The 23,541-nt window shown below is 47.4% G+C and overlaps 1 protein-coding gene across 1 annotated transcript in view; it reads right to left on the bottom strand.

Annotated features, from left to right (window-relative positions):
• The window catches only part of CLUH (clustered mitochondria homolog), a 71,920-nt gene extending 49,261 nt beyond the window's left edge, over positions 1-22,659 (bottom strand). The window contains exon 1 of the mRNA XM_081890149.1: positions 22,377-22,659. Within this exon, the coding sequence (XP_081746275.1) occupies positions 22,377-22,500 (124 nt within the window). The 5' untranslated portion in view covers positions 22,501-22,659. The remainder of the gene's footprint in view (positions 1-22,376) is intronic.
• Between the last annotated feature and the right edge of the window lie 882 nt (positions 22,660-23,541).

Here is a 23,541-nt window from a genome sequence, read left to right as displayed (position 1 = left end):
CTAGATTGCTGATGGCCTTGTAAATTAAGACAGGACATTGAACCTGGCCTGGTAACATATAGGCAGCCTGGATCTGTCATGTTCATTAGCTTTAATAGGTATACAATGGTACCTCAGGTTACAGACGCTTCAGGTTACAGACTCCACTAACCCATAAATAGTACCTTGGATTAAGAACTTTGCTTCAGGATGAGAACAGAAATCGTGCGGCAGTGGTACCTCAGGTTAAGAACAGTTTCAGGTTAAGAACGGACCTCCAGAACGAATTAGGTTCTTAACCCGAGCTACCACTGTACCCTGTCGCCGGTCAACATTGGAGGCAACCCCACATTCCCAGGACTGACAAGTAAGAGATTAGCAGGAGCCAGAAACTCTTAGAAACTTGGGAGAGTTGAGTGGGGAATACTTTACTACTTCTTTAAAAGAGGAGTATAGAGAAACAGAAAGAAAAAAAGAGTTAACTGGGAATCGGTTTAGTCTGACAAGCCTTCGGCTCATCTACACTGGCATTTCTTGGCAAGAGGTTTGGTTCTCATGCTCTGTAGAACAATGGTGGCTTTGCAGTCTTCCTAGGAAAGGTTTCTTAACGGGCATTATCTGGGCCTCGGCAGGGAAGAAAGGTCCATGTTGGCACCCCTGCCAGCGGCCTTTAGAGACGTTGGAGAACGCCGACGAAAAAGGGAGCGGAAATAGCCAATACTTATTTGTCCAGAACAGAAAACAACCCAGCAAAAGCAGGTGGGATTCCACGTTGCCGCTGTTGTGTTCAGTCAGCAAATGGTACACAATCGATTACACCCCCCTTTGAACCAAAATCAGTGGGGTGGAATGATGCAATCTTCACCATTCATTACGTTAAGTTACATAATCCCGCCGCAGCGGACAGAAGGACGAGCAACATGGTTTTTGGCAGAAGGTGATCTGCAGGGGAACAGAAACAGCTCCACAGGTGGCAAATACAGAAAATGATGCCTTCTTACATACCCAGGAATCATGCATTCAGTTCATGAGCATACTAGGAAAGTCTAGGAAACACTTGCCCCGTAAGAACAATAAACATAGTTGAGTTGCTGGCTGCTCTTGCTGCAAGTATGGGGGAGAGCAGGGCAGAAGACATGGGGGTGATCCTAGGTTCAAACCCAGCCACTTGCCTGAAACCCTGTTGGGGACAATAGGTATAGGTAAAGGTAAAGGGACCCCTGACCATTAGGTCCAGTCGTGACCGACTCTGGGGTTGCGGCGCTCATCTCGCTTTATTGGCCGAGGGAGCCAGCGTACAGCTTCCGGGTCATGTGGCCAGCATGACTAAGCCGCTTCTGGCGAACCAGAGCAGTGCATGGAAACGCCGTTTACCTTCCCGCCGGAGTGGTACCTATTTATCTACTTGCACTGGCGTGCTTTCAAACTGCTAGGTTGGCAGGAGCTGGGACCAAGCAATGGGAGCTCACCCCGTTGCGGGGATTCAAACCGCCAACCTTCCAATCGACAAGCCCTAGGCTCTGTGGTTTAACCCACAACGCCACCCGCGTGACTGTGGACAATGCTGAGCTACATATTTGTTTAATCAAGTTTATACACTGCTTGATTGGTCCCCCCCAAACCCCCACCTCAAAGTGATTTAGAGAAAGAAAAAACAATTAAATTAAGAGATGTACAACCCTACTTTAAAGCATACCAAAATCGAAATACTACAACAGATTAAAAGGACCTCAGCTTTCTAAAGCACCTGGATAGGCATTTCTAAGCAGGAATGTTCTCAGCAGGCACTGAAAAGAACAGCGAAGGTGCCTGCTCGATGTCAAGAGGCAGGGAGTTCCAAAGGGAAAGTGCTGCCACGCTAAACAGTCTGGTTCTTACAAGTGAGGAAGGGGCATCATGCTTCACCTGTGGTGGTGCCAATTCTGTTGATCAAAGCGGTCTAGTGGGCCCATGAAGGGAAAGGCAATCTCGTAAGGGAACTATAATAATCAGGTATAAGTAGGGCAAACTATACTATGCTAACTAATCTATACTAGGGAGTGGGTGGCGCTGTGGTCTAAACCACTGAACCTCTTGGGCTTGCCAATCAGACGTTCAGTGGTTCGAATCCCTGCGGCAGGGTGAGCTCCTGTTGCTCTGTCCCAGCTTCTACCAACCTAGCAGTTCGACAGCACGCCAGTGCAAGTGGATAAATAGGTACCGCTGTGGCAGGAAGGTAAACGGCATTTCCATGCACTCTGGCTTTCATCACAGTGTTCTGTTGCACCAGAAGCGGTTTAGTCATGCTGGCTACATGACCCGGAAAGCTGTCTGTGGACAAACGCCGGCTCCCTCTGCCTGAAAGCAAGATGAGCGCCGCAACCTCACCTTTGACTGGACTTGACCGTCCAGGGGTCCTTTACCTTTTTATTATTATTAACTATACTGACCAGTTTCCTATTATACCCTGAGCACTGACATGGAATTTAATATTGATTTCACATGGGTAGCATGTAGCTGGGCCCTACAAGGTATGGCTGCTAAACTTCTCAGCAAACTACCACTGGCGGTCAGGGTGCCACAAACACCAGGTGCAGACTGGTCTCAGTGGTCCATCTTTCCCAAGCACTTACTGAATACACACCCCTTCGATTTAAGACCTAATGCTTTTTGCTGAGCAGGCTGATTTGAGAGCCCGGCTCATTCCACAGCACTCGAGAAGCAGAAAAACCAGTGTTACTGGTCACCCCAGATGGCTGGTGAGACTGGTCAGGGTGGGGGATGGAGAAGAGAAAACAGAGAAGTTGCCTCCTGTAACTGGATCTCTCTCTCTCTCTTCTGGGCTGGTCAAAGGCAGCCTCCTTCCTTGCAAGGTAATCAGTGCAATTTTGCGTTACGCAATTTTCAAAAAACATGTAGTTGCACATTCCGGCGACTTAAAAGGATCTCCGCGCATACATGTATGGGTAAGGGTGGTTCCCACGGAGATATACCAGGCCGCTGAAGAATTAAGCCAGCCATTCAATGCCAAATTATTAAAACGGTAGGGTTGAGCTAATCATAGGTCCAAATGTGAGCCAGCGCAGCAACCACACCCCCAGTCCTGCAGCAAAACCACCCTACCTCCCGGAACAAGAGCAATTCAGAAAGTATAGTGCCCCCCCCACTTTGCACGGTGCACAACAAAGCCCCACCTACATCCCATGATGCAAAATTAGCTCCACCCAATTTTGAGTCACGAGAGGGCCTCTTTACACGAGAAGAGAGGGGCTTATAGGACCATACCAGCCAGTCCTGACCCAAATCCCTGACTCCCCTTCCCTGGAAAGCGTGGTTTTGCAAAGAAGGGTCTGTAGCAGGAGTCAGCAAACTTTTTCAGCAGGGGGCCGGTCCATTGTCCCTCAGAACCTGTGGGGGGGCCGGACTATATTTTGAAAAAAACATATGAATGAATCCCTATGCCCCACAAATAACCCAGAGATGCATTTTAAATAAAAGGACATATTCTACTCATGTAAAAACACGCTGATTCCCGGATTCCTGGATTTAGAAGGTGATTGGGCCGACCCCGGCCTCCAGGCCTTAGTTTGCTTACCCATGGTCTGTAGGGGAAGAATTCTCAGCACCTCACTAACACTATGATTCCAATTTTTTAACAAAATAAAATTTGGAAGGTGCAATGGCCATGCCCCAAGAGAAATGTTAAATTTGCTGTGTAGATTTCAGGGCACCAGTGTTAGAAGTAACCCAGGCGCCCAGGCGCGTTTGGCAACTGGCGTGGGTCCAATTGCAACCACGCGGGAGATCTCTGGAAATGCCAGGTTGGCGCCTGGGGAAAGCCAACTTAGAGAAGGTTCTAAAATATTTTCCTTGAAGCTTGAATTTTGTTTCATCCCGGATTATTTTAACTGATGTTTCAATGTGGTGCAAACCACTTTGAGATTTATTTTTTAAATATAAAAAAGAAACGGAATCATCATCATAATCATCCCATTGCAAAAAAGACATTCCACTGTGGCAGTAGCACCTTAGGTTTAAAATGCAATTTGGTCATTATGTTATATACCTGAGTTTCTAAGGTTGCTTCTGATGGAAGATTCAGATGTAGTTCCAAAAACCCAGAGAGCACATTGTTGGCAAGCTCAGTGGCACATGAAAAACCAGGTGCGCTACACCTGCGTATCCAGCACTACACCAGTTTGTCCATGTTTTGCTTATATGTTTAAGCACCAGGCTTTCCGGGTTTGGTCCCATAAGAGAGGTGTGGAGACCTTTTGCCCTTCCAGATGTTGCAGCTGCAACTTCCATCCACCGTTCTGGGTAGCCAACACGGCCCACAAGGCACCAGTGATGAGAGTTTTCTAGGAAATTCCAGGATGAAAAGTTTCCCACCTGAGGATTGACTTACTAGATGTGTCAAAAGTGCACAGGGAGCCTTATTACATACTTTGTAAGAAAAAGGATCCCCAATATGCACTGGCATTTGTTGTTATTGTTAGGAATGGATTCAAGATCACTTAATGGGCTTTGGGTACTGTAATAAGTTAGAAGCTATATGCTTTGGTGGGAAAGCTAAAAACGTTTTACGACACAAGTATCGCACAACTTCCTTCACAATGTCCCCCCCCCCATAATTTATTATTATTTTCCTTTAAACAACATTTCCAACATTACAGTAACAAACACGAAACAACCTTTTGCTCTGCCGAGCTTACGACTTCCTTCCTTCCTTCCCTTCAACAGGTATTCCATATCACATCCAATTGCGCAATTCAAATCTTTACTTTACTATATATCCACATTGTAGGATTTATTTCAATCCTGCTAGTGTCTTCAAATTTTTACAATTATCATTCAAATGTGCAATAAATTTACTCCAGTCTCTTTGGAATTTCTGATTGCCCTGGTCTCGGATCCTGCAAGCCAGTTTGGCCAACTCTGCAAAGTCCATCATCTTCGCCTGCGACTCCGCAATAGTAGGTATTTCTTGTAACTTCCATTTTTGGGCCAGCAAAGTCCTCGCTGCAACTGTGGCATACATACATAGTCTTTGATCCACCTTTGCAATCTCATTTCCCATGAAACCTAGCAAAAATTATTCTGGTTTTTTGGGAAACGTATATCTAAACATCATCTTTAGTTCATTGTAGATCATCTCCCAAAATGTTTTTATGTCCACCACATATGCTAAAAATCACCGTTCGAATCTTTACATTTCCACCTTCACAATGTTTTTTAAGGGGGAAAGGAACTGGAAACAAAAGATGCCGAATTTTTCATTCGCGCATTCCTATGGAGCCTTGCAGCATTTTGAGAAATAAGCATCGTGGCGCACTGGTCAGAATGCCGGATAAGGATTGGAGGGATCCACCAGGGTCTAACTTATGCTGTTGGTAAGGGAAGGCACACGGCACACTCCCCACTGCCATAGCCGTCTGCCAACCAAAACACCCACTAGCCAAACCAGATTCGTCAAGCAGGCAAATGCGGACAGGAGAATGTTGACATAGAGGTTATGTACTTCCCAAACACCGTTGAGAGAAGGAGGCACGCTCTAGCAACAGCTCCCGCCAATGTAGACACAGAAATGCTCTGGCAAATTTTGGCAGCCCTGGCACAAAAGAACCGGTTTTTAAACAAGTCGAGGCAGAAATAGATGCGAGAGAGAGAGAGAGCGATCTCTGAACCCTAGCACTGCTGTGCCAAACCCCAGAATGGATGGAAGCCACAGAAGCCATTTTTTCAGCCTTAGGAGGAATTCCCACCTTGTTCCACCTTACGGGGAGAGCCTCCGACAACCCGACACAGAGAAATTAAGTGTGTTAAGCATACTGGTTTTCAGAGGGTGGGAAGAAGGAAGCAACCGTTGAGTGGGAGATGACTTTATATTCTATGCACACAGTCTCTCTAACACAGTGGTTCTCCAGATGTTGGACTACAACTCCCACCATCCCTGAGCTCTGGCCTTGCTAGCTAGGGGTGATGGGAGTTGTAGTTCAACATCAGAGTAATGCCAGACGTGTGCAGGATGGTTTGCTGGGGTCTAGCGCCTGCCTTGAGGAGCTTACAGTCGCAAGCAACAGAGAAGCAGCAACTCTGATGTGGGGGAAACCTTGAACCTGCCAATGTTCTGGGCTACCATCAGCTCCAGCAAGCAAAGCCCATGGCCACAGATGAAGGGAGTCACAGTTCGGAAACAGTGTTAGAAATTCGTTGGGCACGTTTTGCCCCTGGAACACGACCAACTATGACTACGTGGAGATTTCTGGGCGTCAGGCTGGCGACTGACATCTCCATCGAGCTAGTTTAGAAGCCTCTGCCTTAGTTCAGAGTTAATAACCATTTCCACTTCAACTGTGTGAGTTTCTCCTTGTTGCATATTGGGACAAGTGAATTGTAAACGCGAGCTACAGTCAAGCAATGTACTCAAGTTCACGGAAACGTAGAATTGTGGCATTGGAAGGGATCCCGAGGGGCACTGAGCCCAACCCCCTGGCAAATCGACATTCTGCTGTGGTGACTAACCTAGGTTTAAGGTGCCATTTGGCTTATACAATGATCAGCAATTTTTTTCAGCAGGGGGTCGGTCCACTGTCTATCAGACCTTGTGGGGGGCCGGAGTATATTTTGAAAAAAATACAAATGAACGAATTTCTATGCCCCACAAATAACCCAGAGATGCATTTTAAATAAAAGCACATGTTCTACTCATGTAAAAACAAGCTGATTCCCGGACCGTCCGCGGGCAGGAATTAGAAGGCGATTGGGCTGGATCCAGCCCCCGGGCCTTAGTTTGCCTACCCATCACAGCCACTGGCTGCATTAAAAAGATGCATCAAAAATACTTTGTAAGTCAGAGCTATTCTCCATACAGATGTTTCCAGTTCATCCCAAGAGATCTGGAGTGAATTGCACATTTCAACTCAAACAGCACTCCAAGCCCACCATTTATTAATAATTGTAACTGTAAGCTCCTTGTGGGCAGAGACCTGCCTTCTTATACTCTGCATAAACCACCCTGCACACCGAAGGCACCATATATACAGATTATTCTTCACCCAACAATCACTACTGCCCTCCTTGAGACGACTACCAGGTCGTGGTCCCTTCCAACTCTACGAATCTATGAGCAAACAACCAAAGACAAGCCATTGCTCCATCTAGATCAATACGGTTTACACTGTCTGGAAGACTTTCAGAGGTCAGTCCAAACCTAGAGACCCCTGGAGGATTGAACACGGGACTTTTTGCATGCAAGTCGGACCACCTACCCTATGGTCCTTCCCTGCAAAAAACCCTGTTTGCAAGAGGCTCCTGTTGCTACCTTAAGCCTGCTATGCGAGGGAAGGAAAAGGGTGCTTGTCTCTTTAAAAATATTGCAGGAATGTGGGAGCAGCTACGGAACTGCCAATTGCAAGTGCATGCGTGGGGGGAGGCCATTTCAGACTGGAAGGGGGGGGGGAATCCCCTTTCCAACCAACGCTGAAGGACAACCGGATTCCCCAGGACTCTTCCGCTTCCTAAGCCTCAGATGAGACTTCTATAAAACCACGTGCTTGCACACACCACGTTAAAAAAGGATATAGTTAATTTTGGACTCCCTCTTGAAGAGGGGAGAGGGCAGGAATCAGGGGGTGTGGGGGTGTTGCATTCTCACCCCCTCAATGAAAAGATATGGGGGGGGGAGAGGATACCTTAAAGGATCCTGTGATCTTAAACAAAGAGAGGAGGGGTAGAGGGGAGGAAGGCCCTCCCACTCTGCTCTGATTGGCTGGGCAAAGCCTGTACCCCTTTGAAGGTCACCTTGAAGGAGGTGGCGGAAGCTGGGGGGGGGACAGAAGGAGACAGAGGAACCAGCTGCAGAGGGCACAGAAGTAGCCCTGGCAGGACGAATTTGGGAAGCAGACTCTCCATGTTAGGCCCCCTCCCCACTGGAAAAAACAAAACAAAAACCTGGCGCATGAAACCTCAAAGTCACCCCTTCCAAAAATTTATCTACAACCCTCCTGCTTTGCTTTACCCCCCGCCCTCCAATTTCACAGCCCCCTCCTCAGATTATAACTCTGCAAACAGCAGAGGAAGCTGCCGGGGATCAGAGTGAGGCCACTAAGCTCAGCACTGTCCACTCTGGCTGGCAGCAGCTCTCCAGGTTTCCAGGGGCAGGGCCCCGAAGAGAGTGATGCTGCCAGGAATTGAACCCATGACTTTATGCCTGAGAAGAGGACGCTCCACCTCGTGAGCTAAACTCCAAGCGAGCACCCTCCGTATGCATGCGTGCTACAACTCCCAGATGCACCTCAGGGCTTATGGGAGTTGTAGTTTGGAGGGTGCCAGGGCTGGCCACCAGGTGAGGTTCCATTATGCAATCTTAACAGTTCTCCCCCCTCCCCACTAAAATTCACCTATTCATTCTGACATTTATATCCCACTTTTCCTTCAGGGAGGTCGAGGTGGCACCCATGTCTCTTTCCCCATCTCAGTTTAATCCCCACAACGACCGTGTGGGGTAGGTTAGGTGGAGAGATCGCTACCGGCCCCCGAGAGTGGGGGTGTGAATCCTGGTATCCCAAGTTCTAGCCTAACCCTCTACACCATGCCAGTGCCATCTGCTGTTGCCTCCCCTACACAAACACCACATGAAGAACACACTGGAAATTACTTCCAGGGATCCAAGCCAGAGCTTCTGCACGCTCAGAATGTGTTCAACCCCTGAGATGTGCTTCAATTACAAGGCTATGGGGAATACCTGTGGCCCCCTCTGGCTGTCGCTGGACTGCAACTCCCATAAGCCCCTGCCAACATGCCCAGTGGCAGAGAATGATGGGAATTGTATTCCAGCATCATCTGAAGCAGCCTTTCTCAACCTGTGGGTCCCCAGATGTTGTTGAACTACAACTCCCAAGGCCAGAGCTCATGGATGATGGGAGTTGTAGTCCAATAACACCTGGGGACCCACAGGTTGAGAACCGCTGATGGAGGAATGCAGGTTCCTCGCTTGTAGGATGCTGCTATTATTTTATTATTTCATGAAATTTATATACCGCTTGATTGTAGGGAAAAGGAAAAAAACCACATCGAAAGGTAAAATAATAAAATTACCCCTAGAAGAATTTTACAACCGCAATTTAAAACATACAGAAAGTTAAAGGCACAATAAAATATACCCAAACACATTAAAACGCGTACAAGCTTTCCAAACATCTGGTTGGCTCATTGACATTTGAACCACAGAACTGTAGAGTTGAAAGAGACCCTGAGGGTCATCTAGTCCAACCCCCTGCAAGGCAGGAATCTTTTGCCCAATATGAGGCTCGAACTCACAACCCTGAGATTAAGAGTCTCATGCTCTACCAACTGAGCCATCCCAGTGGTTATGTCTTTAAAGGTACAGGTAAAGGGACCCCTGACCATTAGGTCCAGTCGAGACCGACTCTGGGGTTGCGGCGCTCATCTCGCTTTATTGGCCGAGGGAGCTGGCATACAGCTTCCGGGTCATGTGGCCAGCATGACTAAGCCACTTCTGGCAAACCAGAGCAGCGCACGGAAACGCCGTTTACCTTCCCGCCAGAGTGGTACCTATTTATCTACTTGCGCTTTGACGTGCTTTCAAACTATTATGTTTTTAGCAGGCACTAAAAATAATATAGTGAAGGCACCTGCCGGGTATCAATAGGCAGGGAGTTCCGAAGTGCCGGTGATGCCACACTCAACACAAGCCTAGGAAGCAGCCTCAGACTGAGCCACATCTCCTATGTCAGTATTGTCTACACAACTTGGAGATCATCCTGCATTTTCCCCTGTGGGAGTTCTAAAAACTTCAGATGAGTTTGTGATTATTGTCGACAGAGCTTTTCATTAACATAAAATTTGAAAAATACAAATAAAAAAACACCATCACAAGCCACAGGAGCAGTACGGAGCTTGTATTTACCAAACAGAGAGCAGGTAATGTGGAAAAATAAAAGAAGCCAAACACGTCATGGATAGCTGGATTTTGTGACTTGGTGGGGTAAGAATCATCTAATGGTGGAGCTGAAAAGGACCACGAGGGTCATCTGGTCCAACCCCCTTGCAATGCAGAAATATTTTGCCCCAAATTGGGACTTGAATCCATGATCCTGAGACTATGAGTCTCATGCTCTACCAACTGAACCAGAGTTTTGCGCATCTGAATTTGACATGTAATAAATAAACAAATAAATAATAATAATAATAATAATAATAATAAATCCCAGCAAGCGGTGCAGGAATGTTCTGGGTCTCCCTTTCCCTTAGAAATGTGCAACTTGTGGCTTATTTTTCTCCGTGGCAGCCAGAGTCCACATATTTCATAATGCAACACAAAGCTCAAGCATGCCTTCCATTCCTGGGCCAAAGAAGTTCTCACTGCGGCCAGCTGTTTGATCATCACACTTGCGCTAAATATGGGGAACCCTGAATGGGGCATTAAATTTTTTCCTGATATTTCTTCAAAAAATATATTTGGATGCCGAAGAGCCTTCCCACCCCAAGTGGAAAAAGGTCCCCCAACGATACTTATTGTGACCTGGTCGAATAGCTTTGAAGCAGCACAGAGGACAGGAGGTTGAACTAATCAGAGCAAACGAAGTTCCCCCCACCAATAAACTACAGTCCAAGGAAGGCAGCAATAACAATCTAAGAGATGGTCTGGGGGAAGGTTGTCTAACAGGCTGACAATTATATGCTCTAGGGGTCAGCAAACTTTTTCAGCAGGGGGCCGGTCCACTGTCCCTCAGACCTTGTGGAGGGGCTGGACTATATTTTTTGGGGGGGAAATGAATGAACAAATTCCTATGCCCCACAAATAACCCAGAGATGCATTTTAAATAAAAGCACACATTCTACTCTTGTAAAAACACCAGGCAGGCCCCACAAATAACCCAGAGATGCATTTTAAATAAAAAGACACATTCTACTCATGTAAAAACAGGCTGATTCCCGGACTGTCCATGGGCTGGATTGAGAAGGCGATTGGGCCGGATCCGGCCCTTGGGCCTTAATTTGCCTACCAATGCTCTAGCCAGTGGTTCTCAACCTTGGATCCCCAGATGTTTTTGGCAAACACCTCCCATGATCCCTAGCTCACAGGACCAGTGGTCAGGGATGATGGGAGTTGTAGGCCAAAAACATCTGGAGACCCAAGGTTGAGAAAGGCTGCTCTAGACGCAGGGTGATAAGGCAAGGAAGGTTAGGTTTGGGGAAGCAGGGTGCAGGGAAGAAGTATAATGATTGAAAGGTCAGGGTTTCAAACGAAAGGTTGGTCTCTCCAAAGCTGCAACGATATGCACTTACTTGGAAGCCGGGCGGCCCAAACTCAACAGGGCTTGCTTCCTGAGTAAAGCAGGCAAAGGATTTATCTGTATCAATTTTCAGCCAGGTTCAGGCAGATATCACTGAGATTTAAGTGGGAGTGTGTTAAGGCCCCAATCCAATACAAAACATGTCAGCCGTGGGAGTGGGAAAAGCAACAGAGTCAAATGGCTAACCATTCAAAGTCCCAGTTACAGATAGGTATACGAAGGTATCTGAAGAAGTGTGCATGCACACGAAAGCTCATACCAAGAACTAACTTAGTTGGTCTTTAAGGTGCTACTGGAAGGATTTTTTTTTTGTTTTCATTCAAAGTCCATCCAGCTTCTCATAGCCCCTGGGGTTGCCAGTGTTTGAAATTAGCCAGGCGCATTTTGCACCAGGCTTTTGACTACTTGGGAACAACTGACATTTCCGCCATCTGGGGATCATTGGATGCGGACCGTTTTCACACACTAATACCCCATCCTGTAGAATTCTATCAGTTATACTTTATCCAAACAAGCAGAATGAATTTCTGGAACCAAAATGCTGAGCAGGAGCGGTCACCATTAAGAAAAAGAGCTCAGAACAGGCCAATATACCTTATTTTTCTGTGTATAACATGCCCCTGTGTTATACACGGCCCCACAATGTATTGCCTGTGTATAAGACGAGCTCCGTTCTAAACATTATTTTTAAATAAAAAACCCTAGTCTTATACACGGAAAAGTACGGGATATGCAGACTGTCCTTGAATCAAGGGACTTTTCTTCTTTAGGTTCTCAATGTTCTTAACCTAGCTCAAGGCTGCCATCTGAACTAGGCAGATGTTTAACTGAGAAGCAATTACAGTCAGTCCATCATTTGAAAAACAAGACTTTAGAGCCACTGGGCCCCTAGCTTTTAATATCAGAATTTTTAACATGGGCTGCGTTGCCAATTTTGACTCCCATTAGCCTCTCGGTTGGAAGAAAGTTAAGATATTAAATGCATGCACACAAAGAGATCTGGTGAATCTGGGCTCTGGCCAAATTTTATCTGAGCCTTGGAAAGCACATAGAGCTGAAAGAGGAAGTGGGCCAGAGCGCCACACTTCCTCCTTCAACTCTATGCTCTTTTTCAAGTGGGGGAGGTAGTCACTCTGGTCCCCAGGGGGGCAGTTCAGACGCACCAGAAAAAGTGGGAAGGGGGGCGGAAGAGTGGGAACATTACGCTCACCGACACCATGCTGGCAAACCCTGCCCAAATTACACTGCTTTGCTTTTGGGTCATAATGAGCTAGATCAGCATTCAGTTTGCCAAATATACAGGTGATAAGGAATTGCATTCAGGTGCAGACCTGGCAGAGGAGAGATGGATCGCTTAGTCCCTCTTGTTCGATCCTGCTTGGACAAAAGGGGCGGGGAATTGGTCCTAATCAGTGTTTCTATGCTGACTGCAGGGAATGCAGGCTACCGGCCTCTCAGCGGGCTGCTAAAAATATTTTTTAAAATCAGTGGCAGTCTAAGAGACTCAGAGATGGTCATCCCTTCCACTATAGCTAGGAGAACGTTGTGTGGGTCCGTGTAGAGACTATTCCAAATAGCCCAGTGTGGTAGCCTTGGGGAAGCATAATAGAACAACTAATAAAGCAGAATAATCCCCCCCAAGACTATTTCAAATCTGCACCAAAGAGTGCCCCCTCTGGGAGGAGCGAAGTGTGCAGCTTTCGCCTTCCAGCCTCAGTTTTCCCCATCTGTAGAATGGGAAGCACTGCAATCTACCCCCATCTGTGTTACTCGACCAAAAGCACAATACATTTTGCACCCACACTTTTGCTCTTGAAGCGGCTTCACCTGTTGTAGTCCACTGGCTGATTTTAAGCAGGTCCACGTGAAGCCAAAACAAAGCAAAACTACCCAGTGTTATAATACATAGCTAGTGAGATAGCTATAGCACAGGTGTCACTTGCAAGTGGGTGCAGATTCACAGAAGCAGTTCTTTGCTACCCATGGCGGGTCTGTTGAGCTGCATTAAACCCGTGCAAAGTTTAGCAGCAAAGTTTTACAGCAGCATTTTTAAAAAATCCAAAGGTTCCTGATCTACCGACGAGCTGATTCAAGTGTGCAGTTAAATCAGGGCGGGGCAGGTATCAGGAAAAACTGCCAAAATCAAACCTATTTTATAGCCTACATGCAGAGAATGACTGTGCAGGTGAGAAAACAGTATGTCTTGTTACGTTAGAACAGGAACCAAACAGCCCAAACGCAACTCTGTACTACTTCTTGGGGCTTTTCCGTCCAGCAAGTTTTCCTATGAGGCTGAACTGCTTTCAAAGCTTTATTTAGGATGCTGCTGCACATGGCTGTGATGTTTTGTGAGAGGGTGGTAAGGCCACCATAACCCGTATGTGGCCAGTGTTAGAAATTAGCCAGGCACGTTTTGCAACTGGCGCAAGTCCAATTGCAACCATGTGGAAAATAAACATTAGAACACCAATATGGATTCTGAAAGTCGGATTGCAGGATTCTTATTCTCCCTGGCAAAATAAAATATATACACAGAGAACACACAGATTCATACCCATTGCAACTTTCCCCAAGCCCATTGTGACTTAGCCTCAGCAGTGTGTGGCAGAAAATGTTCTGTTTCAGAAGTTCATTCATAAACAATGAATAGGTGCCAAATAAGTATTAGGACAACCTATCATAATAATTTTATTATTTATAGCCCGGCCCATCTGGGCAGCTTACAGCACATATAAAAACATAGTAAAACACCAAACATTAATTGCATTTTAAGCTTTATTTACTAAATGCAAGTAAACTAAACATGCTAGGTTACATCATGCTTAGAGCATCCGAATTCCCCCCCCCCCCCGAGGCAAACTAGAAATTGTCCAGTGAAAACCACCCTTCCTTCAAAAGTTTCTGGAAAGCTCACATCGCTGCACTCTGCACATTCTCAGAGTTTGTTAGGACACATGTGCTGGAATTTAGCCCCAGCATTAGAGCCTGGCACAGATTAAACCCTGTACAGTACAAGCCTCTGGCTCCAACTCCGTTAGAGGAGGGAGGGAGGGAGGGAAAGAAAGAAAGAAAGAAATAAACAAAGAGAATTTAAGTTCTGGCAGCAATACCAGGTAAAACCTTCTTAACACCCTCCCCTTCCTTTTTTAAAAAAATGGGAGAAAAGCACCAGCCCAGGATCACAAAAGAGAAAGTCAACACACTCACTGGCAAAGCCCTGTGCTCAAAAGATTACTGAAATAAGGGTAAGCTACAGGGCTCATTCATACTGTCATTTAACTGTGAATGGTGAAGTTTCTTCTCCATATGCCCTCCCACACTTTCCCCAGCTCTCAGTCCAAAAGGAGAGGGGTTTGAGAAACCCCCGATTGAGGGACGGCGAAATGATTAGGTGGTGAATGTCATACGGGCAACAGAATTGACAGAGGTACAGGTACACACCTTAGAATATGGAATTGTTGAGTTGGAAGGGAACACAAGTGTTATCTGGTTCACCCCCCTGCAATGCAGAAATCTTTTTGCCCAACGTTGGGCTCGAACCCACGACCCTGAGATTTAGAGTCCCATGCTCCACCAACGGAGCTATGAGCCTTCCTACAAGCAGAATGCAAGCTGCTAAGCTGGGTGGGTATCTAATGCCTCCAAATGCACATTTAGAAGGTATAAGGAGCAGGGACGTGTGTGGCGCTGTGGTCTAAACCACTGGGCATAGGGCTTGCCTATCAGAAGGTTCGCAGTTCGAATCCCCACAACGGGGTGCGCTCCTGTTGCTCGGTCCCTGCTCCTGCCCACCTAGCAATCTGAAAGCACGTCAAAGTGCAAGTACAGTGGTACCTTGGGTTAAGTACTTAATTCATTCTGGAGGTCCGTTCTTAACCTGAAATTGTTCTTAAGCTGAAGCACCACTTTAGCTAATGGGGCCTCCTGCTGCTGCTGCGCTGCCAGAGCACAATTTCTGTTCTCATCCTGAAGCAAAGTTCTTAACGTGAAGCACTATTTCTGGGTTAGCGGAGTCTGTAACCTGAAGCGTATGTAACCCGAGGTACCACTGTAAATAGGTACCGCTCCGGCGGGAAGGTAAACGGCGTTTCCGTTTGCCAGAAGCGGCTTAGTCATGCTGGCCACATGACCTGGAAAAACTGTCTGCAGACAAATGTCGGCCCCCTCAGCCAAGAAAGCGAGATGAGCACTGCAACCCCAGAGTCGATCGTGACTGGACTTAACTATCAGGAGTCCTTTACCTTTAAGGAGCCCCAGAGAGGGCAATGGGTGCTGCTCCTGTTGAACAGAGCAAAGGAATGCAATTTTGTCGGTGCCTTTATTATCCCAAAGTAAACACACACAAACCCAGTGACTTAGCAACATAGTAAACGGCGTTAAACCGAGTCCATCTAGTTCAGTATTGTCTACACTGGCAGGCAACTGCTGCCTCTCCAGGATTTCACGATAGGAAGCATCCTTCAAGTGGCCAAGCTAAGCCTACCCTCAGCCAGACCCCACCTGGTTGCCTTGGTACTTACAACCAGTCCATTTGGGGGGTGGCAGTGGCCCCGGCTGCCATCTTCCTCCATCACCATGTCAGGCCAATGGTCCATCTATCTCCACATTGGCTATATTAACCAGCAGCAACTCTCCAGAGTTTCAGACAACACTCCACTCTAATTACTTCTGAGTACTCCCTAGAGTACTTCTGCTATGGGGCAGCTCTATTAAGTTAAGTAGGTAGGTAAACAAACAAACAAACAAACAAACAAACAAACAAACAAATAAGGGAAAGGAAAACGTCACTTAGAGAAAGATCCGAAATATTTTCCTTGATGCTTGAATCTGTTTTGATTCTGGTTTGTTTCTATTTGATTTTTTTATGTGTTATAAACTGCTTCAAGATTTTCTTTCTTTGAAATATAACGTGGCATTGAAGTGAAACGAAAAATAATAAAAGGCACCTAGACATTCCTTCGCGGCAACCGTAATCCAAGTGTAAGATCGACTTTTATATCCAAGTTTCTAACAGTGGTTGTAAATGGGTCTCCAAGATAGCGCAAACAGGGTGTCGGCTACAGGTCTACATCGTTTTTTCAAGATTATCAGATTTCCCCCAGAAAGGATAAAAGCGGATAAAATGGGACAAAATAAATGGCTGCCATATGGATGAGAAGATGTTATTTGGATGGATGGATAGATAGATCTGATTCCACAACAAACCAGCACCAGGAAGAACTCAGCCTATCTCTTCACAAAATAAGTTATCGCAAAGCCTTCTCAATGGAACCTTCAGAGAGGAGAGTTGCCCTCCACCTGGCCTTTACTGGCACATAAGAAAACATCTCCTACCAAGTCAGAACATCAGTCTATCCAGCTCTATGTTCTGAACACTGACTGGCAGCGGTTTTCTGGAATTTCAGACAGGAAGTCACTCCCAACCCTATTTGGGACCCTCTGTATGCAAAATGGACCCTCTAACCCAATGACCTGTCCAACAACTTACATTCTTGGGTCCTAAAGAGATTTGGGTGTTGCCGCCATTTTAATGTCACCTTTTTGCACTTTATTATTTTGATGATGTGCGCTATCTTGAGGGCCCTTCTGGGACAGCTGAAATAGCGGGTATAAACAATTTCATAAATAAAGAACCCCCAATATTAGCCCATGGGCTCTTGGTGATTATAGCATAGGTTTCCCTAAGAGAGGACCCATGAAAGACTGGATTTGAGCAACTGGCTTCCCCACCCCAAACCTGTGAACCTCTTAGCGCATGTATGTACAAGCAGCCTTGTACTGAGAAGTTTGATGTTTTATTATGCTTTTCTATGTGTTGGATGGGACATGGGTGGCACTGTAGGTTAAACCACAGAGCCTAGGACTTGCCGATCAGAAGGTCAGCAGTTCAAATCCCCGTGACGGGGCGAGCTCCGGTTGCTCGGTCCCTGCTCCTGTCAACCTAGCAGTTCGAAAGCATGTCAAAGTGCAAGTAGATAAATAGGTACTGCTCCAGCGGGAAGGTAAACGGCGTTTCTGTGCGTTGCTCTGGTTAGCCAGAAGCGGCTTAATCATGATGGCCACATGACCCGGAAGCTGTACGCTGGCTCCCTCGGCCAATAAAGCAACCCCAGAGTCAGCCACGACTGGACCTAATGGTAAGGGGTCCCTTTACTTTTACCTATGTGTTGGAAACTGCCAGGAGACAACCCAGCCAGGTGGGTGGTGTATAATAAATAATAATAAAACAACAACCACAATACCCATCTGACTGGGTTTCAAGTGTGGGAAACTCTGATCAACACCAAACTTCACAAGTGTAGGAACCTGTGGTCCTCTAGGCTGGACTGCCAGCATGGATGGGAGTCCAGCAACATCTGGAGGGCCAGGAGTCCCCCTCTGTCATCCTGATTCAGTTCTGAGCAGCAGGAGAGCAAGGAAGCCCCCCCAAAGAGGACAGAAACTATGGCTCCCCCGGCCCCCAGCCTGAACTCAATTCCAGCACCTCTCAGGTGGGCGCCATTGCCATTACAAAAGAACACGGGAGGCATTCATGGTGAGTTCCAGAACCATTTCCCCCCTAGAAAAATAGCACTGACAACAACTGTTGCCGTGGGACAGCTCAGTTGGTAGAGCATGCAACTTTTCATTTCATGGTCACAGGTTCGAGCCCCACGTCGCATAAAAGATCCCTGCATCACTGGGGGTTGGACCAAATCAGGGTTTCCCAAACTTGGGTCTCCAGCTGTTTTTTGGTCTACAACTCCCATCATCCCTAGCTGGCAGGGCCAGTGGTCAGGAATGATGGGAACTGTAGTCCAAAAACAGAGACCCAAGTTTGGGAAAACCTAGATTAGATTATCCTTGTGTTCCCTTCCAACTCTACAATTCGGTTACCCCTTTCTAGTTATTCACATTGCCCCAAGAAACAAAGAGACCAGGTTTGTCAACTTTCGGTTCACTTATTCTGGGTTCACATTCCACAAATGAGACGCCCTTCCACTGTCTCCCTCAGGTGATGTGTAGTTCTGGCCCTCTTCTCAAAGAGGAGGAACTGAGGGCGCCTCACTCAATTTCTACAGCTCTAACTCCCCGCCCCAAGCAAAGAAAGATGGGGAGCTCATTTTCCACTAAGAAAGCACCTGTGATTCCATGAGTAGGAGACAGTACAGTATGTGCTGCTGGGTGACCAAGGTGAGAACCTCCACTGCCAAGAGCAGTCTATCTCGAGAATATCAGATGATGAGGACCTGCAACCAGAGGGGACACTTGCCTCTGTGTCCCTGATGAGCATCTTCCAGGAGTCAATGTGGCTAACAGCAGACCTTTGGCCTGACCCAGCAAATGCTCTTTCTAGGTTCATTCCACTGCCTCTGGACAATAAGACACCCTCAAGGGCTTAGGAAGACTATAACTCCCCCATTGTCCATGACCGCTGACCACATCAGATAGGGCTGGTGGGAGGCCAACAGCTTCTGGGCGGTCAATGGTTCCTGAACAGCCCTACTGGATCCTGCCAGTAGCTGAGCAATTACAACAACCTGCTCTTACAGTGGCCAACCAGAGGCCCCAATGGGAAGCCCGGCAGCAGGATCCAAGCACAAAAGAACTCCCCTCCTGTGGTCTTCCAGCAATTGGTTATCAGAAGCATTTATTGCCTCTGACGGGGGAGACAGAGTATAGCCATAGCCATCATGCCTAGTAGAACTTAGCCAGGCGTGTTTTGCAACTGGCACTGGTCCAATGGCAACCGCGTGGAGATCTCTGGATGCCAGGCTAGCGATTTTCTCAAGCAGGCAAGCAGAAGAGCTTATTTATTGCATTTTTATCCCGCCTTTCTCTCCAAGGAGTACATGGTTCACCCCCTCCTTGGTCAGTTCCCTACAATGGCCCTGTGAGGTAGGTTAAGGGGCTGTGACTGACTCCAAGGTCACCCAGAGAGCTTCAGGACTGAGGGAGGATTTGAACCCTGATCTCCCAAGGTCCTAGTCTCACACTCTAACCCAGGGGTCAGCAAACTTTTTCAGCAGGGGACTGGGACTATATTTTTTGGGGGGGAAATGAATGAATTCCTATGCCCCACAAATAACCCAGAGATGCATTTTAAATAAAAGCACACATTCTACTCATGTAAAAACAGCAGGCAGGCCCCACAAATAACCCAGAAATGCATTTTAAATAAAGGACACATTCTACTCATGTAAAAACACACTGATTCCTGGGCTGTCTGTGGGCCGGATTTAGAAGGCGATTCGGCCCCCGGGCCTTAGTTTGCCTACCCATGCTCTAACCACTACAACCACACTGGCTTCCTAGAGCACTTCTCCTTTGAGGCAGCTATATAAATTAAGCAGGTGAATGGGGAAAGGAAAATGTAAGTAAGAGAAGGATCTGAAATATTTTCCTTGAAGCTTGACTTTGGGATGGTTTTATTTGATGTTTTAATCTGCTGCAAACCACTTTGAGGTTTTTGTTTTCTTTAAAATATAAAGCGATATGGAAATTAATAATAATAATAATAATAATAAATCTCAATGTAAAAAAAGGACGTTGTGGTGACTGTAACCTAGGTTTAAGGTGCTGTTTGGCGATTAGCTTATATATCTGAATTTCTAATACTGCTAGTAGCTACTGATTGCCTAATTCCTCTATGATGCACCATCACAGGGGCACAAAACTACAGAGGACATCTGGACTTTGCTACACATTCGGACCCTGGGTTACAGGCTTTATTTATTTATTTTGACATCTATACTGTACTACATAATTACATTACTTATTACAGTGGTACCTCGGGTTACAGACACTTCAGGTTACAGACTCTGCTAACACAGAAATAGTACCTCGGGTTAAGAACTTTGCTTCAGGATGAGAACAGAAATCGCGCGGCGGCAGCAGCAGCAGGCCCCATTAGCTAAAGTGTTACCTCAAGCTAAGAACAGTTTCAGGTTAAGAACAGAATTAAGTTCTTAACCCAAGGTACCACTGTACTAACATTTATGCCCCACACCTGACAACAGAAATCATGCAGCAGCGGGAGGCCCCATTAGCTAAAGTGGTACCTCAAGTTAAGAACAGTTTCAGGTTAAGAACAGACCTCCAGAACGAATTAAGTTCTTAACCCGAGGTACCACTGTATAAGCATTTATGCCCCGCACCTACCAATAAGCTCAGCCTAGTTACATGGTTCACCCCCTTCATTTTAGCTGCACAACGACCCTGTGAGGCGGACATTGGAGGCGGCAACTAGCGTCAAGGTCACCCACCCAGTGAGCTTCATGGCTGCGAGGAGCAATTGAACCTTTGGTCTCCCAAGCCCAAGATCAGTACTCTAACCCTTACAGACAAAACACATTGGGGGATAGGTGTCAGGGGACTCCCAAGCAAAGCGTGTGAATCAGATCAAATGAGATAGTTACTACAGGACAGGCCTAGTTTACACCAACTAAGGGTGGGGGTGGGAATCTGTGTGTGAGCTGTACCATTTCAGGGGAAAGGGGGGGCACTCTCAAAGGATGGAATGCTCCTCAGTACAGAAAAACAAATAAATCCTTGCAACTGGGTATTATCAAGGAAAAAGGCAAGGCTATCCACCCTCCCTTCTTGCCAGTGGGACGTCATTTGCAAATAAGGTTACGCAGGGGTCATTCACAAATGCTGGGAGTCATGGGGGAAGAGGGCCAAAGGTCATGACCCTCAAGCCTAAAAAGATGTGTTATGATGTAAGCAGATGGGGAGGGGGACTAACAGTTATTTCTCTCCCCCCCTCCCCAGTATGGATCCGTCCCAAGAGTGGGAAAACCAGCCAAAGGATTGCTCTTCTGCAATACACCGCAGCCACTGCTCCTCAGTATGGGCAAGTAGATCTAGGCGCCCATGCGTGGGCTGGGGAAATGATTGACCACGTGAGGTTGCAAATAACTCCCCTTAAGAGTCCGAAGTTCAACACTTGGGAGGGTCCCCGAATGCAAAGAAGGTGCCGACTGGCTGTCAACACAAGGCCGACACTTTCACAAAGTTCGCTACCACCAAGGGGTGGGTGGGCGAATCTGGGTCACAGCTCAAGGCCCAGGCTTCTGTTGTCAAAGTCCCAGTGAGTTCCACCGGGCTTACTCGCAAGCAAGGATACACACAGCAGGCGAAGCAGGGACCTCAATAACCCACTGCAGCGGCCGAGTTGTGAAAATATGGGTCATGTTCAAGGAGAAAGCCCCCTCCCCCCCAATACAAATATCTCATTTTAATTTCTGTTCTAATGGTTTGGCCTTGTAAGACGCTTTCAATGCATTGCTGGGAATGCTTCAAGATTATTCAAGAGATTATTCCGGAGTAAGCACCTCCAAAACAGGGTGGGCTGGGGGATTTAGCCCAGAATGTGGTGAAAGCAAGCGGAAGTTAAGGCCGCCTGCTTTATAAACCCACCTTAGAGACTTTTACTCACAAGCAAGCGTCACTGACACCACATAGAGCAGCTTAATGGGGGGGGAAGCATATACAGAACTGCAACCTTTTCACACGTCACAAGCCACCTTGCAAACCACGGTCGGAAAGGTCACATATATGGAACCGTAAGAGGCCAAGGAACAGGAAATTTTTCCGGGTCACCATCTCCAAAGGGCTGGGAGAGACAGGGGTCATTACTCCAAGAAACAGCCCAAGCGAGACAGCTACACTGGGGTCGGCGCTTTCTCCCCCCCCCCAACCTCCAAATGCTTAAAAGGATTGCAGCTTTCTCTATTTTTTTTAAGGGGGGGAGGAGAACAGGTTTGAACACACTTGTCGGAAAAGCAAAGAAAAAGAAACTAACCGCGCGCACCTAGATGCACGCTGCACCCATAAAAAAAATAAGAGGGCGGCGAGTTGTTCCAGCGGAACTCCCGTCCCCAAAGCGAAAAAGGTTGCACCCAGCGTTAGGTCTGCTCGTGAGTAACGAAAGGGAGTCAAACCCACCCGCTCCGGCTGGGGTCTTACTCGCGAGTAGGCAACAAGCCGGCGCGAGCAGAGTTTGAAACACTTTGCCCGTGGGCAGGGCTGTCATTCCTTGGGAACGAAGGTGAAACGCTGCAGGGAACCCGGAGGAGGGATCCACCCGGGATCCGACCGCGCAAGACGGCTCACCTGCTCTGAGCTCCGGCTCCTTGCCGGCCGGGCCCGGACTGCCCCGCTGCTGCTGCTGCTGGTCCTCGTCTGCCGCCGCCGCCGCCGCCCCTGCAGGAGCTACCTCGTCCGCCTTGATGACCATGGCCGGTCTCTCCGCCGCCTCCGCCCGCCTTCCCTTCCTCGCTGCCTCTGGCGAAGGCGCCGCCGCTGCTCCTGGCGCTGCTGCTGCTGCGAAGGACGGAGAGAGCCACTCGCAGCCCCACGTGGTGCGCGCTTCACCTCCGGCGGCCGCTCTCTCGCTCGCTCTCCCACCCTCTGCCCGAGTCAAACTCCGCCCGGCGACGGCGACGGTGCCCCGGCTGGGACAAAAAACGGGAAGGGGGCGGAAGAGGCGGGGCAGAAACGCCTTAAAGAGACAGTGGACAGTGGAATCAGAGGGAAGGGGGAGGGCAAGGGGGGAGGGGGAGGACAGAGGAAAAGAAGAAGGAGGGGAGAAGAAGAAGATGGGAAGGAGTAAGCTACAATTTAAATGATTTTTTAAAAAATAAGTCGTGTCTCTTTGCATCCCAGTTCCACCCCCCCTCCAGATTTCTTCACTGAAACTTCAGAAAGTACATCATTCTAGGTGCGCTAAACATGGCGAGGCGTAAATGAAAGAAACAGCACCCCGTTTAGAAGGGAAAGTAGAGGGGGGAGAGGGGAAACCCCCCAAAGCTGTATACTTTACAAAGTTGTTATGCTACTTCACCAGATCTTAACCTATTACAGTATTTGTAAGAATGGATTCATTGAATTTGTCCAGGGTGAATCTGCGTTTATAGTCACGTTGTTCATATGTCGCGAGTTTGTATAAGTCTTTAATCCAATCACAGAAGGGAGGCGCATTTTTATTTTTCCAATTCACCTGTATCAGTCTTTTGGCCATGGTAAGGGCACAAAGAGTCCGTTCATATTGTCCTTTTGTAAGGTTCCATGTGCTGGACATATAACTCAAAAGGACATTTTGCTCTGCAAATGTAAGGTTGTTCCATACAGTTCTGTCAGTGCAGGTGAATAGCCAGTGTGTTGCTATGCAAAGCCCCAAACAACCCGGGCCCAGTTTGCCTTAAGGACTGTCGTAGCCCCCGGGTCAGTGAGAACACCCAGAGGAATACTTTTAGTCATCTCCCATTTATAAACACGC

This window comes from Podarcis melisellensis (genome assembly GCF_964234715.1).
Source record: "Podarcis melisellensis genome assembly, chromosome: 15".
Lineage (NCBI taxonomy): Eukaryota > Metazoa > Chordata > Lepidosauria > Squamata > Lacertidae > Podarcis > Podarcis melisellensis.
The sequence above is the reverse complement of the archived record's forward strand: the minus strand, read 5'-3'. Positions and strand labels throughout refer to the sequence as shown.